General features: G+C 58.6%; 1 protein-coding gene across 1 annotated transcript in view; it reads right to left on the bottom strand.

The window, feature by feature from the left end:
* LOC122546366 (polyamine-transporting ATPase 13A3-like) overlaps positions 1–16,353 on the bottom strand; it is a 263,479-nt gene that overhangs the window by 232,776 nt on the left and 14,350 nt on the right. The window contains exons 6-8 of the mRNA XM_087982839.1: positions 12,588–12,750; positions 11,110–11,230; positions 5,633–5,757 (exon numbers count right to left, since the gene is read on the bottom strand). Coding sequence (XP_087838965.1) covers positions 5,633–5,757; positions 11,110–11,230; positions 12,588–12,750 — 409 coding nt within the window. The remainder of the gene's footprint in view (positions 1–5,632; positions 5,758–11,109; positions 11,231–12,587; positions 12,751–16,353) is intronic.

Below are 16,353 nucleotides of genomic sequence, written 5' to 3' on the forward strand. Positions count from 1 at the left end.
TCATTCCCCCGTTCCCCCTGTTCCCACTCTCCGTGTCATTCCCCCGTTCCCCCTGATCCCACTCTCCGTGTCATTCCCCCCGTTCCCCCTGATCCCACTCTCCGTGTCATTCCCCCGTTCCCCCATTGCCCCCGATCCCACTCTCCGTGTCATTCCCCCGTTACCCTGATCCCAATCTCCGTGCTGTTCCCCCGTTCCCCCTGATCCCACTCACTGTGCCGTTCCCCCGATCCCACTTTCCGTGTCGTTCCCCCGTTCCCCCTGATCCCACTCTCCGTGTCGTTCCCCCGTTCCCCCTGATCCCACTCTCCGTGTCGTTCCCCCGTCCCCCCTGATCCCACTCTCCGTGCCGTTCCCCCCCGTTCCGCCTGATCTCACTCTCTGTGCCGTTCCCCCCTGTCCCCCCTGATCACACTCTCCGTGTCGTTACCCTGTTCCCCCTGATCCCACTCTCAGTGCTGATCCCCCCCGTTCCCCCTGATCCCACTCTCCGTGTCGTTACCCCGTTTCCCCTGATCCCACTCTCTGTGTCGTTCCCCCCCGTTCCCCCTGATCCCACTCTCCGTGTCGTTACCCCGTTTCCCCTGATCCCACTCTCCGTGTCGTTCCCCCCCGTTCCCCCTGATCCCACTCTCCGTGTCGTTACCCTGTTCCCCCTGATCCCACTCTCTGTTCCGTTCCCCCCCGTTCCCCCCGATCTCCCCGATCCCACTCTCCGTGCCGTTCCCCTGTTCCGCCTGATCTCACTCTCTGTGCCGTTCCCCCCCGTTCCCCCTGATCCCACTCTCCGTGTCGTTACCCTGTTCTGCCTGATCTCACTCTCCGTGCCGTTCCCCCCCGTTCCCCCTGATCCCACTCTCCGTGTCGTTCCCCCGTCCCCCCTGATCCCACTCTCCGTGCCGTTCCCCCCCGTTCCCCCTGATCCCACTCTCCGTGTCGTTACCCTGTTCCCCCTGATCCCACTCTCCGTGTCGTTACCCCGTCCCCCCTGATCCCACTCTCCGTGTCATTCCCCCGTTCCCCCTGATCCCACTCTCAGTGCCGCTCCCCCCCGTTCCCCCTGATCCCACTCTCCGTGTCGTTACCCTGTCCCCCCTGATCCCACTCTCCGTGTCGTTACCCCGTTTCCCCTGATCCCACTCTCTGTGTCGTTCCCCCCCGTTCCCCCTGATCCCACTCTCCGTGTCGTTACCCTGTTCCCCCTGATCCCACTCTCTGTTCCATTCCCCCCCGGTTCCCCCCGATCTCCCCGATCCCACTCTCCGTGCCGTTCCCCTGTTCCGCCTGATATCACTCTCTGTGCCGTTCCCCCCGTTCCCCCTGATCCCACTCTCCATGCCGTTCCCCTGTTCCGCCTGATCTCACTCTCTGTGCCGTTCCCCCCTGTCCCCCCTGATCCCACTCTCCGTGTCGTTACCCTGTTCCCCCTGATCCCACTCTCAGTGCTGATCCCCCCCGTTCCCCCTGATCCCACTCTCCGTGTCGTTACCCCGTTTCCCCTGATCCCACTCTCTGTGTCGTTCCCCCCCGTTCCCCCTGATCCCACTCTCCGTGTCGTTACCCCGTTTCCCCTGATCCCACTCTCTGTGTCGTTTCCCCCCCGTTCCCCCTAATCCCACACTCCGTGTCGTTACCCCCGTTCCCCCTGATCCCACTCTCTGTTCCGTTCCCCCCCGTTCCCCCCGATCTCCCCGATCCCACTCTCCGTGCCGTTCCCCTGTTCCGCCTGATCTCACTCTCTGTGCCGTTCCCCCCCGTTCCCCCTGATCCCACTCTCCGTGTCGTTACCCTGTTCCGCCTGATCTCACTCTCTGTGCCGTTCCCCCCTGTTCCCCCTGATCCCACTCGCCGTGTCGTTCCCCCCCGTTCCCCCTGATCCCACTCTCCGTGTTGTTCCGCCGTTCCCCCTGATCCCACTCTCCGTGTCGTTCCCCCGTTCCCCCTGATCCCACTCTCCGTGTCGTTCCCCCGTTCCCCCTGATCCCACTCTCCGTGTCATTCCCCCGTTCCCCCTGATCCCACTCTCCGTGTCGTTCCCCCGTTCTCCCTGATCCCACTCTCCGTGCCGTTCCCCCCCGTTCACCCTTATCCCACTCTGCGTCATTCCCCCGTTCCCTCTGATCCCACTCTCCGTGTCATTCCCCCGTTCCCCCTGATCGCACTCTCCGTGTCATTCCCCCCGTTCCCCCTGATCCCACTCTCCGTGTCATTCCCCCGTTCCCCCATTGCCCCCGATCCCACTCTCCGTGTCATTCCCCCGTTCCCCCTGATCCCAATCTCCGTGCCGTTCCCCCGTTCCCCCTGATCCCACTCTCCGTGCCGTTCCCCCCCGTTCCCCCTGATCCCACTCTCTGTGTCGTTCCCCCTGATCCCACTCTCCGTGTCGTTACCCCGTTTCCCCTGATCCCACTCTCTGTGTCGTTCCCCCCCGTTCCCCCTGATCCCACTCTCCGTGTCGTTACCCTGTTCCCCCTGATCCCACTCTCTGTTCCGTTCCCCCCCGTTCCCCCCCGTTCCCCCCGATCTCCCCGATCCCACTCTCCGTGCCGTTCCCCTGTTCCGCCTGATATCACTCTCTGTGCCGTTCCCCCCGTTCCCCCTGATCCCACTCTCCGTGTCATTCCCCCGTTCCCCCTGATCCCACTCTCAGTGCTGATCCCCCCCGTTCCCCCTGATCCCACTCTCCGTGTCGTTACCCCGTTTCCCCTGATCCCACTCTCTGTGTCGTTCCCCCCCGTTCCCCCTGATCCCACTCTCCGTGTCGTTACCCCGTTTCCCCTGATCCCACTCTCTGTGTCGTTCCCCCCCGTTCCCCCTGATCCCACTCTCCGTGTCGTTACCCTGTTCCCCCTGATCCCACTCTCCGTGCCGTTCCCCCCCGTTCACCCTTATCCCACTCTGCGTCATTCCCCCGTTCCCTCTGATCCCACTCTCCGTGTCATTCCCCCGTTCCCCCTGATCCCACTCTCCGTGTCATTCCCCCCGTTCCCCCTGATCCCACTCTCCGTGTCATTCCCCCGTTCCCCCATTGCCCCCGATCCCACTCTCCGTGTCGTTCCCCCGTTCCCCCTGATCCCACTCACTGTGCCGTTCCCCCGATCCCACTTTCCGTGTCGTTCCCCCGTTCCCCCTGATCCCACTCTCCGTGCCATTCCCCCCCGTTCCCCCTGATCCCACTCTCCGTGCCGTTCCCCCCCGTTCCCCCTGATCCCACTCTCCGTGCCGTTCCCCCCCGTTCCCCCTGATCCCACTCTCCGTGTCGTTACCCTGTCCCCCCTGATCCCACTCTCCGTGTCGTTACCCTGTTCCCCCTGATCCCACTCTCAGTGCTGATCCCCCCCGTTCCCCCTGATCCCACTCTCCGTGTCGTTACCCCCGTTTCCCCTGATCCCACTCTCTGTGTCGTTCCCCCCCGTTCCCCCTGATCCCACTCTCCGTGTCGTTACCCTGTTCCCCCTGATCCCACTCTCTGTTCCGTTCCCCTCCGTTCCCCCCGATCTCCCCGATCCCACTCTCCGTGCCGTTCCCCTGTTCCGCCTGATCTCACTCTCTGTGCCGTTCCCCCCGTTCCCCCTGATCCCACTCTCCGTGCCGTTCCCCTGTTCCGCCTGATCTCACTTTCTGTGCCGTTCCCCCCGTTCCCCCTGATCCCACTCTCCGTGTCGTTACCCTGTTCCCCCTGATCCCACTCTCTGTGTCGTTCCCCCCCGTTCCCCCTGATCCCACTCTCCGTGTTGTTCCCCCGTTCCCCCATTGCCCCCGATCCCACTCTCCGTGTCATTCCCCCGTTCTCCCTGATCCCACTCTCCCTGTCATTCCCCCGTTCCCCCGATCCCACTCTCCGTGTCGTTCCCCCAGTTCCCCCTGATCCCACTCTGTGTCATTCCCCCGTTCCCCCTGATCCCACTCTCCGTGCCGTTCCCCTGTTCCGCCTGATCTCACTCTCTGTGCCGTTCCCCCCGTTCCCCCTGATCCCACTCTCCGTGCCGTTACCCTGTTCCCCCTGATCCCACTCGCCGTGTCGTTCCCCCCCGTTCCCCCTGATCCCACTCTCCGTGTCGTTACCCCGTTTCCCCTGATCCCACTCTCTGTGTCGTTCCCCCCCGTTCCCCCTGATCCCACTCTCCGTGTCATTCCCCCGTTCCCCCTGATCCCACTCTCCGTGCCGTTCCGCCCCGTTCCCCCTGATCCCACTCTCCGTGCCGTTCCCCCTGATCCCACTCTCCGTGTCATTCCCCTGTTCCCCCTGATCCCACTCTCCGTGTCATTCCCCCGTTCCCCATGATCCCACTCTCCGTGTCATTCCCCCGTTCCCCCTGATCCCACTCTCCGTGTCATTCCCCCCGTTCCCCCTGATCCCACTCTCCGTGTCATTCCCCCGTTCCCCCATTGCCCCCGATCCCACTCTCCGTGTCATTCCCCCGTTCCCCCTGATCCCACTCTCCCTGTCATTCCCCCGTTCCCCCGATCCCACTCTCCGTGTCGTTCCCCCCGTTCCCCCTGATCCCAATCTCCGTTCTGTTCCCCCGTTCCCCCTGATCCCACTCTCCGTGTCGTTCCCCCGTCCCCTCTGATCCCACTCTCCGTGCCGTTCCCCCCCGTTCCCGATGATCCCACTCTACGTGCTCTTCCCCCGTCCCCCCTGATCCCACTCTCCGTGCCGTTCCCCCCCGTTCCCCCTGATCCCACTCTCCGTGTCGTTCCCCCGTCCCCCCTGATCCCACTCTCCGTGCAGTTCCCCCCCGGTCCCCCGATCCCACTCTCCGTGTCGTTACCCTGTTCCCCCTGATCCCACTCTCCGTGTCGTTACCCCGTCCCCCCTGATCCCACTCTCCGTGTCATTCCCCCATTCCCCCTGATCCCACTCTCAGTGCCGCTCCCCCCCGTTCCCCCTGATCCCACTCTCCGTGTCGTTACCCTGTCCCCCCTGATCCCACTCTCCGTGTCGTTACCCTGTTCCCCCGATCCCACTCTCAGTGCTGATCCCCCCCGTTCCCCCTGATCCCACTCTCCGTGTCGTTACCCCGTTTCCCCTGATCCTACTCTCTGTGTCGTTCCCCCCCGTTCCCCCTGATCCCACTCTCCGTGTCGTTACCCCGTTTCCCCTGATCCCACTCTCCGTGTCGTTACCCCGTTTCCCCTGATCCCACTCTCTGTGTCGTTCCCCTCCGTTCCCCCTGATCCCACTCTCCGTGTCGTTACCCTGTTCCCCCTGATCCCACTCTCTGTTCCGTTCCCCCCCGATCTCCCCGATCCCACTCTCCGTGCCGTTCCCCTGTTCCGCCTGATCTCACTCTCTGTGCCGTTCCCCCCGTTCCCCCTGATCCCACTCTCCGTGCCGTTCCCCTGTTCTGCCTGATCTCATTCTCTGTGCCGTTCCCCCCCGTTCCCCCTGATCCCATTCTCCGTGTCGTTACCCTGTTCCCCCGATCCCACTCGCTGTGTCGTTCCCCCCCGTTCCCCCGATCACACTCTCCGTGTCGTTACCCTGTTCCCCCTGATCCCACTCTCTGTGCCATTCCCCCCCCGTTCCCCCTGATCCCACTCTTCGTGTCATTCCCCCGTTGCCCCTGATCCCACTCTCCGTGCCGTTCCCCCCCGTTCCCCCCGATCCCACTCTCCGTCCAGTTACCTGTGACCATCACAATGCGGATATCCGCCTTTAGCAGTTCCCGGAACACCGAGGAAGTGGATTTCTTCAGTTTGTTCTCCAGGATGACCAGGCCTGTGAATGTCATGTTCTGTTCCACAAACTCCCTACAATATGGAGCACATCCCGGGAATTTCACCTCCCGCTAGGAGTTACCCTCCTCCCTCCACTGCTACAGGGACACAGCAACGGGGTCTAGACCATTCAACCCACTGGACCTGTCTTTCAGCTCCCCTCTCCCTCCCTCGATTCCCTGAGAGACCACGGCACAGTGCGATCCCAGCCTGGGCTGAAGAATTCCAAACTCCACTGGATCTCTGACGAAGACACCTCCTCTGACCTCAGTGCTCAGTGATCAGCCCCCGCCCTGGGTGGCAGATTGTTCGTGTGTACGTTGTGGGGTACAGACTGTCATTGACCCCTTACCCCAATCCAGCACAAACACCGTCCCAGCAGCAAACCCCCACCCGGCAATACCATCACCTCTCACCCCCCCGCCCCTCCCAGCAATACCATCACCTCTCACCCCCCCACCCCTTCCAGCAATACCATCACCTCTCACCCCCCCGCCCCTCCCAGCAATACCATCACCTCTCACCCCCCCACCCCTCCCAGCAATACCATCACCTCTCACCCTCCCGCCCCTCCCAGCAATACCATCACCTCTCACCCCCCCGCCCCTCCCAGCAATACCATCACCTCTCACCCCCCCGCCCTCCCAGCAATACCATCACCTCTCACCCCCCCACCCCTCCCAGCAATACCATCACCTCTCACCCCCCCGCCCCTCCCAGCAATACCATCACCTCTCACCCCCCCGCCCCTCCCAGCAATACCATCACCTCTCACCCCCCCCGCCCCTCCCAGCAATACCATCACCTCTCACCCCCCCCGCCCCTCCCAGCAATACCATCACCTCTCACCCCCCCACCCCTTCCAGCAATACCATCACCTCTCACCCCCCCGCCCCTCCCAGCAATACCATCACCTCTCACCCCCCCGCCCCTCCCAGCAATACCATCACCTCTCACCCCCCCCGCCCCTCCCAGCAATACCATCACCTCTCACCCCCCGCCCCAGCCGGCAATACCATCACCTCTCACCCCCCCACCCCTCCCAGCAATACCATCACCTCTCACCCCCCCGCCCCACCCGGCAATACCATCACCTCTCAGCCCCCCACCCCTCCCAGCAATACCATCACCTCTCACCCCCCCCGCCCCTCCCAGCAATACCATCACCTCTCACCCCCCCGCCCCTCCCAGCAATACCATCACCTCTCACCCCCCCGCCCCTCCCGGCAATACCATCACCTCTCACACCCCCGCCCCTCCCAGCAATACCATCACCTCTCACCCCCCCACCCCTCCCGGCAATACCATCACCTCTCAGCCCCCCACCCCTCCCAGCAATACCATCACCTCTCACCCCCCCCGCCCCTCCCAGCAATACCATCACCTCTCACCCCCCCCGCCCCTCCCGGCAATACCATCACCTCTCACCCTCCCGCCCCTCCCAGCAATACCATCACCTCTCACCCCCCCGCCACTCCCAGCAATACCATCACCTCTCACCCCCCCACCCCTTCCAGCAATACCATCACCTCTCACCCCCCCCACCGCCCCTCCCGGCAATACCATCACCTCTCACCCCTCCACCCCTCCCAGCAATACCATCACCTCTCACCCTCCCGCCCCTCCCGGCAATACCATCACCTCTCACCCCTCCCAGCAATACCATCACCTCTCACCCCTCCCAGCAATACCATCACCTCTCACCCCCCGCCCCTCCCAGCAATACCATCACCTCTCACCCCTCCCAGCAATACCATCACCTCTCACCCCCCGCCCCTCCCAGCAATACCATCACCTCTCACCCCCCCCCGTCCCAGCAATACCATCACCTCTCACCCCCCCGCCCCTCCCAGCAATACCATCACCTCTCACCCCCCCGCCCTCCCAGCAATACCATCACCTCTCACCCCCCCGCCCCTCCCAGCAATACCATCACCTCTCACCCCCCCGCCCCTCCCAGCAATACCATCACCTCTCACCCCCCCGCCCTCCCAGCAATACCATCACCTCTCACCCCCCCGCCCCTCCCAGCAATACCGTCACCTCTCACCCCCCCCGCCCCACCCGGCAATACCATCACCTCTCACCCCCCGCCCCACCCGGCAATACCATCACCTCTCACCCCCCCCGCCCCACCCGGCAATACCATCACCTCTCACCCCCCCGCCCCTCCCAGCAATACCATCACCTCTCACCCCCCCGCCCCTTCCAGCAATACCATCACCTCTCACCCCCCCACCCTCCCAGCAATACCATCACCTCTCACCCCCCCACCCTCCCAGCAATACCATCACCTCTCACCCCTCCCAGCAATACCATCACCTCTCACCCCCCCACCCTCCCAGCAATACCATCATCTCTCACCCCCCCACCCTCCCAGCAATACCATCACCTCTCACCCCTCCCAGCAATACCATCACCTCTCACCCCCCCCCCGCCCCTTCCAGCAATACCATCACCTCTCACCCCCCCACCCTCCCAGCAATACCATCACCTCTCACCCCCCCGCCCCTCCCAGCAATACCATCATCTCTCACCCCTCCCAGCAATACCATCACCTCTCACCCCCCGCCCCTCTCAGCAATACCATCACCTCTCACCCCCCGCCCCTCCCAGCAATACCATCACCTCTCACCCCCCCACCCCTCCCAGCAATACCATCACCTCTCACCCCTCCCAGCAATACCATCACCTCTCACCCCCCCGCCCCTCCCAGCAATACCATCACCTCTCACCCCCCCGCCCCTCCCAGCAATACCATCACCTCTCACCCCCCCGCCCCTCCCAGCAATACCATCACCTCTCACCCCCCCGCCCCTCCCAGCAATACCATCAACTCTCACCCCCCCACCCCTCCCAGCAATACCATCACCTCTCACCCCTCCCAGCAATACCATCACCTCTCACCCCCCCGCCCCTCCCAGCAATACCATCACCTCTCACCCCCCCGCCCCTCGCAGCAATACCATCACCTCTCACCCCCCCACCCCTCCCAGCAATACCATCACCTCTCACCCCTCCCAGCAATACCATCACCTCTCACCCCCTGCCCCTCTCAGCAATACCATCATCTCTCAACCCCCACCCCTTCCAGCAATACCATCACCTCTCACCCCCCCCGCCCCTCCCAGCAATACCATCACCTCTCACCCCCCCGCCCCTCCCAGCAATACCATCACCTCTCACCCCCCGCCCCTCCCAGCAATACCATCACCTCTCACCCCCGCCCCTCCCAGCAATACCATCACCTCTCACCCCCGCCCCTCCCATCAATACCATCACCTCTCACCCCCGCCCCTCCCATCAATACCATCACCTCTCACCCCCGCCCCTCCCATCAATACCATCATATCTCACCCCCCGCCCCTCCCATCAATATCATCATATCTCACCACCCCGCCCCTCCCGGCAAGACCATTACCTCACACACCTATCCCCTCCTGGCAATACCATCGCCTGTCACCCGCCCCTCCCGGCAATACCATCGCCTCTCACTCTCCACAACCTCCTGAGGAGCTTAACCCAACTGACCGAGTTCACATTGCAGAGACCCCAACCCTAACCCCACAGACACTCACCCACATCACCCCTGCAGACACTCACCCACATCCCCCCCATCACCCCAACCCCACCCCCCGCAGATACTCACACCATCACCCCAACCCCACCCCCGCAAGATACTCATCCCCCCATCACACCCCCGCAGATACTCATCCCCATCATCCCAATCCCACCCTCGCAGATACTCAACCCCCATCACTCCAATCCCACCCCCGCAGATACTTATCCCCCATCACCCCCAACCGCACCCCTGCAGATACTCACCCCATCAGCCCAACCGCACCCCCGCAGATACTCACCCCATCGCCTCAACCCCATCCCCGCAAATACTCACCCCTCATATCCCAAACCCTACCCCCGCAGATAATCACCCCATTACCCCAACCCCACCCCCACAGCTACTCAACCCACATTACTCCAACCCCACCCCTACAGATACTCACTCCCATTACCCCAAACCCACCCCAACAGATACTCACCCCCATTACCCCATCCCCACTCCCACAAATACTCACCCCCATTACCCCAACCACACCCCTGCAGATACTTATCCCATTACCCCTACCCCAACCTCACAGATACTCACCCCCATCACCCCAATCCCACCCCCGCAGATCCTCACCCCATCACCCCAATCCCACCCCCGCAGATACTCATCCCCATCACCCCAACGCCACCCCACAGATACTCACCCCATCAGCCCAATCGCAACCCCGCAGATACTCACCCCCATCACTCCCATCACCCCAACACCACCCCCGCAGATACTCATCCCATTACCCAACCCCAAAGGTACTCACCCCCATCACCCCGACCCCACCCCCGCAGATACTCACTCCCATCACCCCAACCCCACCCCCGCAGATACTCACTCCCATCACCCCAACCCCACCTCCGCAGATACTCATCCCCCATCACCCCCGCAGACACTCACACACATCATCCCCATCACCCCAACCTCACCCCCACAGATACTCACCCCCATCACCCCAACCCCACCCCTGCAAGATACTCATCCCCCATCACCCCAACCCCAAAGGTACTCACCCCCCATCACCCCAACTCCACCCCTGCAGATACTTATCCCCCATCATCCCAACTGCACCCCCACATATACTCACCCTCTATCACTCAACCCCACCCCTGCAGAGACTCACCCCATCACCCCACCTCCACCCCTGCAGATACTCACCCCCATCACCCCAACCCCACCCCCGCAGATACTCAGCCCCATCATCCCAACCCTACCCCCGCAAGATACTCATCCCCCATCACACCAATCCCACCCCGCAGATACTCACCCCCATCATCCCAACCCCACCCCTGCAGATACTCACCCCCCCATCGCCCCAACTCCACCCCTGCAGATACTCCCCCATCACTCCAATCCCACCCCTGCAGATACTTATCCCCCATCATCCTAACTGCACCCCCGCAGATACTCACCCCCATCACCCCCATCACTTACACACACACATACACACACACATACACACACACATACACACACACATACACACACACATACACACACACATACACACACACATACACACACATACACACAGACACGCACACACAGACACGCACACACAGACACGCACACACAGACACGCACACACAGACACGCACACACAGACACGCACACACAGACACGCACACATACACAAACACACAGACACTGACACACACTCACACTAACACAAATACACACACTCTCAAACACACACATACAAACACACACAAACACACACATACAAACACACAAACACACACCCACACACACACATTACCCCCAGCCCCCTGTGCCCCAGCAGCACTGACCTGTTCACCTTCCGGATGTCGGATTCCCTCAGTGTGCCCTTGAATTCCCGGAAGGCGAGACCGATGACACGGTAACCACACAGCGTGAAACTCTCCATCACCTCCAGAAAATCATCAGGTACTGGCAACGACAGCAGCTCCCAGTCAGTATCCCAGCAGGAGAGGAACCTCCCTGTCAGTATCCCAGCAGGAGAGTAACTTCACCCTCAGTATCCCAGCAGGAGAATAACCTCCCTGTCAGTATCCCAGCAGGAGGGCAGCTCCCTGTCAGTATCCCAGCAGGAGGGCAGCTCCCTGTCAGTATCCCAGCAGGAGAATAACCTCGCTATAAGTATCCCAGCAGGAGAGTAACCTCACCCTCAGTATCCCAGCAGGAGTGTAACCTCCCGGTCAGTAACCCAGCAGGAGAGTTACCTCCCGGTCAGTATCCCAGCAGGAGAGTAACCTCCCGGTTAGTATCCCAGCAGGAGGGCAGCTCCCTGTCAGTATCCCAGCAGGACAATAACCTCCCTGTCAGTATCCCAGCAGGCGAGTAACCTCCCTGTCAGTATCCCAGCTGGAAAGAAACCTCCCTGTCAGTATCCCAGCAGGAGAATAACCTTCTGGTCAGTATCCCAGCAGGGGAATAACCTCCCTGTCAGTATCCCAGCACGAGAGTAACCTCCCTGTCAGTATCCCAGCCGGAGAATAACCCCCCCCCAGTATCCCAGCAGGAGAGTAACCTCCCTGTCAGTATCCCAGCACGAGAGTAACCTCCCTGTCAGTATCCCAGCCGGAGAATAACCCCCCCCCCCCCCCCCCCCAGTATCCCAGCAGGAGAGTAACCTCCCTGTCAGTATCCCAGCACGAGAGTAACCTCCCTGTCAGTATCCCAGCCGGAGAATAACCCCCCCCCCCCCCCCAGTATCCCAGCAGGAGAGTAACCTCCCTGTCAGTATCCCAGCAGGAGAGTAACCTCCCCATCAGTAAGCCAAGGGTGGGGATGGGGGTAGAGAATGAGGGTGGGGAGCGAGTGAGAATGGTTTTGGAGAAAATGGAGGTGGGAGAGAGTTGGGGGGGAGAAAGTGAGGGAGGGGTTAGAGAGTGAGGGAGAGAGAGAAGGAGAGAGAGAATCAGACAGAGAACAGGGCGTGGTGCATGACTGGGTATGGGGCACAGAGCACGGGTGTGACCGGGCGCGGGGCACAGAGCGCGGGTGTGACCCGGGCGTGGGGCACAGAGCGCGGGTGTCACCGGGCGTGGGGCACAGAGCGCGGGTGTCACCGGGTGTGGGGCACAGAGCGCGGGTGTGACCGGGCGTGGGGCACAGAGCGCGGGTGTGACCCGGGCGCGGGGCACAGAGCGCGGGTGTGACCGGGCGCGGGGCACAGAGCGCGGGTGTGACCCGGGCGTGGGGCACAGAGCGCAGTGCGTGGCCCGGCTGGAGCACGAGCTCCTGTCTCTGTGCCAGAGTGGAACTCCCTTTGGCATCTCCCTACCTGACTCAGTGGTGCACAGTTTGATGATGGTCTCAGGGGCGCCTTTGCAATATGCCACCAAACTCTGCTCATCCAAATTCTTTGCAATCACCGTCATCCGCTGCAGGGCCGAGGAGAAAGGAAACTGTCGGAGGATCCCAATTCCCGATCGGAATCGGCAAACCTGGGATAGAGAGAGAGAGAAAAGGAAGCATTTTTCCTCACTGAGAGAGGGAGGGAGAGAAAAACATAGAGAGAGAGAGAGAGATACAGAGAGGGAGGGAGAGAGAGAGATAGAGGGGCAGAGAGAGAGAGACAGAGACAGGGAGAGGGGGAGATAGTGGGACAGACAGAGACAGAGAGAGGGAGAATGGGAGATAGAGGGACAGAGAGAGAGACAGAGAGAGGAAGAGTGGGACAGGGAGAGATAGAGGGACAGAGGTACGGGTAGTTCTATAAAGCTGTAGGTGGGTTCCAGTGAAAACTTGCTCCAGAGAAAATCACTGAATACAAAAACTGGGGCCGATGGGGATAGTGGGGTTGGGGCAGACCAGAAGAAAATATGACTCATGCTTGCTGAAAAATCACCCAAAGATCTAACACAATGGTGAGCCATATTTCTCAACAAAAGGAAAGTAAATTTAACACGCTACATTGGGAAAAGGGGACAGTATCCTCTGACAGAACGCTCATCTGTTGGCAGTTGCCAGCACATGGACATTGGAGCACGTACAGAACGGTATGGACATTGGAGCATGTATAGAATGGTATGGACATTGCAGCACGTACAGAACTGTATGGACATTGGGACATGTACAGAACTGTATGGACATTGGGACATGTACAGAATGGTATGGACATTGAGACAAGTACAGAACTGTATGGACATTGAGACAAGTACAGAACGGTATGGACACTGGGACATGTACAGAATGGTATGGACATTGAGACAAGTACAGAACTGTATGGACATTGGGACATGTACAGAACGGTGTGGAGACTGGGACATGTACAGAACTGTATGGACATTGGCACGTGTACAGAACAGTATGGACACTGGGACATGTACAGAATGGTATGGACATTGAGACAAGTACAGAACTGTATGGACATTGGGACAAGTACAGAACGGTATGGACACTGGGACATGTACAGAATGGTATGGACATTGAGACAAGTACAGAACTGTATGGACATTGGGACATGTACAGAACGGTATGGACATTGGCACGTGTACAGAACAGTATGGACACTGGGACATGTACAGAACGGTATGGACATTGGGACATGTACAGAACGGTATGGACACTGGGACATGTACAGAACGGTATGGACATTGGCACGTGTACAGAACAGTATGGACACTGGGACATGTACAGAACTGTATGGACACTGGGACATGTACAGAATGGTATGGACATTGCAGCACGTACAGAACTGTATGGACATTGGGACATGTACAGAACGGTGTGGAGACTGGGACATGTACAGAACTGTATGGACACTGGGACATGTACAGAACGGTGTGGACATTGGGACATGTACAGAACTGTATGGACATTGGGACATGTACAGAATGGTATGGACACTGGGACATGTACAGAACTGTATGGACACTGGGACATGTACAGAATGGTATGGACATTGCAGCACGTACAGAACTGTATGGACATTGGGACATGTACAGAACGGTGTGGAGACTGGGACATGTACAGAACTGTATGGACACTGGGACATGTACAGAACGGTGTGGACATTGGGACATGTACAGAACGGTGTGGACATTGGGACATGTACAGAACTGTATGGACATTGGGACATGTACAGAACTGTATGGACATTGGGACATGTACAGAATGGTATGGACATTGAGACAAGTACAGAACGGTATGGACACTGGGACATGTACAGAACGGTATGGACATTGGGACATGTACAGAACTGTATGGACATTGGGACATGTACAGAACTGTATGGACATTGGGACATGTACAGAATGGTATGGACATTGAGACAAGTACAGAACGGTATGGACACTGGGACATGTACAGAACGGTATGGACATTGGGACATGTACAGAACTGTATGGACATTGGGACATGTACAGAACTGTATGGACATTGGGACATGTACAGAATGGTATGGACATTGGCACGTGTACAGAACTGTATGGACATTGGGACATGTACAGAACTGTATGGACATTGGGACATGTACAGAATGGTATGGACATTGGCACGTGTACAGAACAGTATGGACATTGGGACATGTACAGAACAGTATGGACACTGGGACATGTACAGAACTGTATGGACACTGGGACATGTACAGAACGGTATGGACACTGGGACATGCACAGAACGGTGTGGACATTGGGACATGTACAGAACGGTGTGGACATTGGGACATGTACAGAACTGTATGGACATTGGGACATGTACAGAATGGTATGGACATTGAGACAAGTACAGAACGGTGTGGACATTGGGACTTGTACAGAACTGTATGGACACTGGGACATGTACAGAACTGTATGGACACTGGGACATGTACAGAATGGTATGGACATTGCAGCACGTACAGAACTGTATGGACATTGGGACATGTACAGAACAGTGTGGAGACTGGGACATGTACAGAACTGTATGGACACTGGGACATGTACAGAACAGTGTGGACATTGGGACATGTACAGAACGGTATGGACATTGGTACATGTACAGAACTGTATGGACATTGAGACAAGTACAGAACTGTATGGACACTGGGACATGTACAGAACTGTATGGACATTGGGACATGTACAGAATGGTATGGACATTGGGACATGCACAGAACGGTGTGGACATTGGGACATGTACAGAACGGTGTGGACATTGGGACATGTACAGAACTGTATGGACATTGGGACATGTACAGAATGGTATGGACATTGGGACATGTACAGAACTGTATGGACATTGGGACTTGTACAGAACTGTATGGACATTGGGACATGTACAGAACTGTATGGACATTGGGACATGTACAGAATGGTATGGACATTGGGACATGTACAGAACGGTGTGGACATTGGGACATGTACAGAACTGTATGGACATTGGGACATGTACAGAATGGTATGGACATTGGGACATGTACAGAACTGTATGGACATTGGGACATGTACAGAACGGTATGGACATTGAGACAAGTACAGAACGGTATGGACATTGGGACTTGTACAGAACTGTATGGACATTGGGACATGTACAGAACTGTATGGACATTGGGACATGTACAGAATGGTATGGACATTGGGACATGTACAGAACTGTATGGACACTGGGACATGTACAGAATGGTATGGACATTGCAGCACGTACAGAACTGTATGGACATTGGGACATGTACAGAACAGTGTGGAGACTGGGACATGTACAGAACTGTATGGACACTGGGACATGTACAGAACAGTGTGGACATTGGGACATGTACAGAACGGTATGGACATTGGGACATGTACAGAACTGTATGGACATTGAGACAAGTACAGAACTGTATGGACATTGGGACATGTACAGAACGGTATGGACATTGGCACGTGTACAGAACAGTATGGACACTGGGACATGTACAGAACTGTATGGACACTGGGACATGTACAGAACTGTATGGACATTGGGACATGTACAGAATGGTATGGACATTGAGACAAGTACAGAACGGTATGGACATTGGGACTTGTACAGAACGGTATGGACATTGGGACATGTACAGAACTGTATGGACATTGGGACATGTACAG

Source organism: Chiloscyllium plagiosum, unplaced genomic scaffold, assembly GCF_037043375.1.
Source record: "Chiloscyllium plagiosum isolate Xiang-an unplaced genomic scaffold, Cpla_swu_hap1 HiC_scaffold_44, whole genome shotgun sequence".
NCBI classification, from domain to species: Eukaryota; Metazoa; Chordata; class Chondrichthyes; order Orectolobiformes; family Hemiscylliidae; genus Chiloscyllium; species Chiloscyllium plagiosum.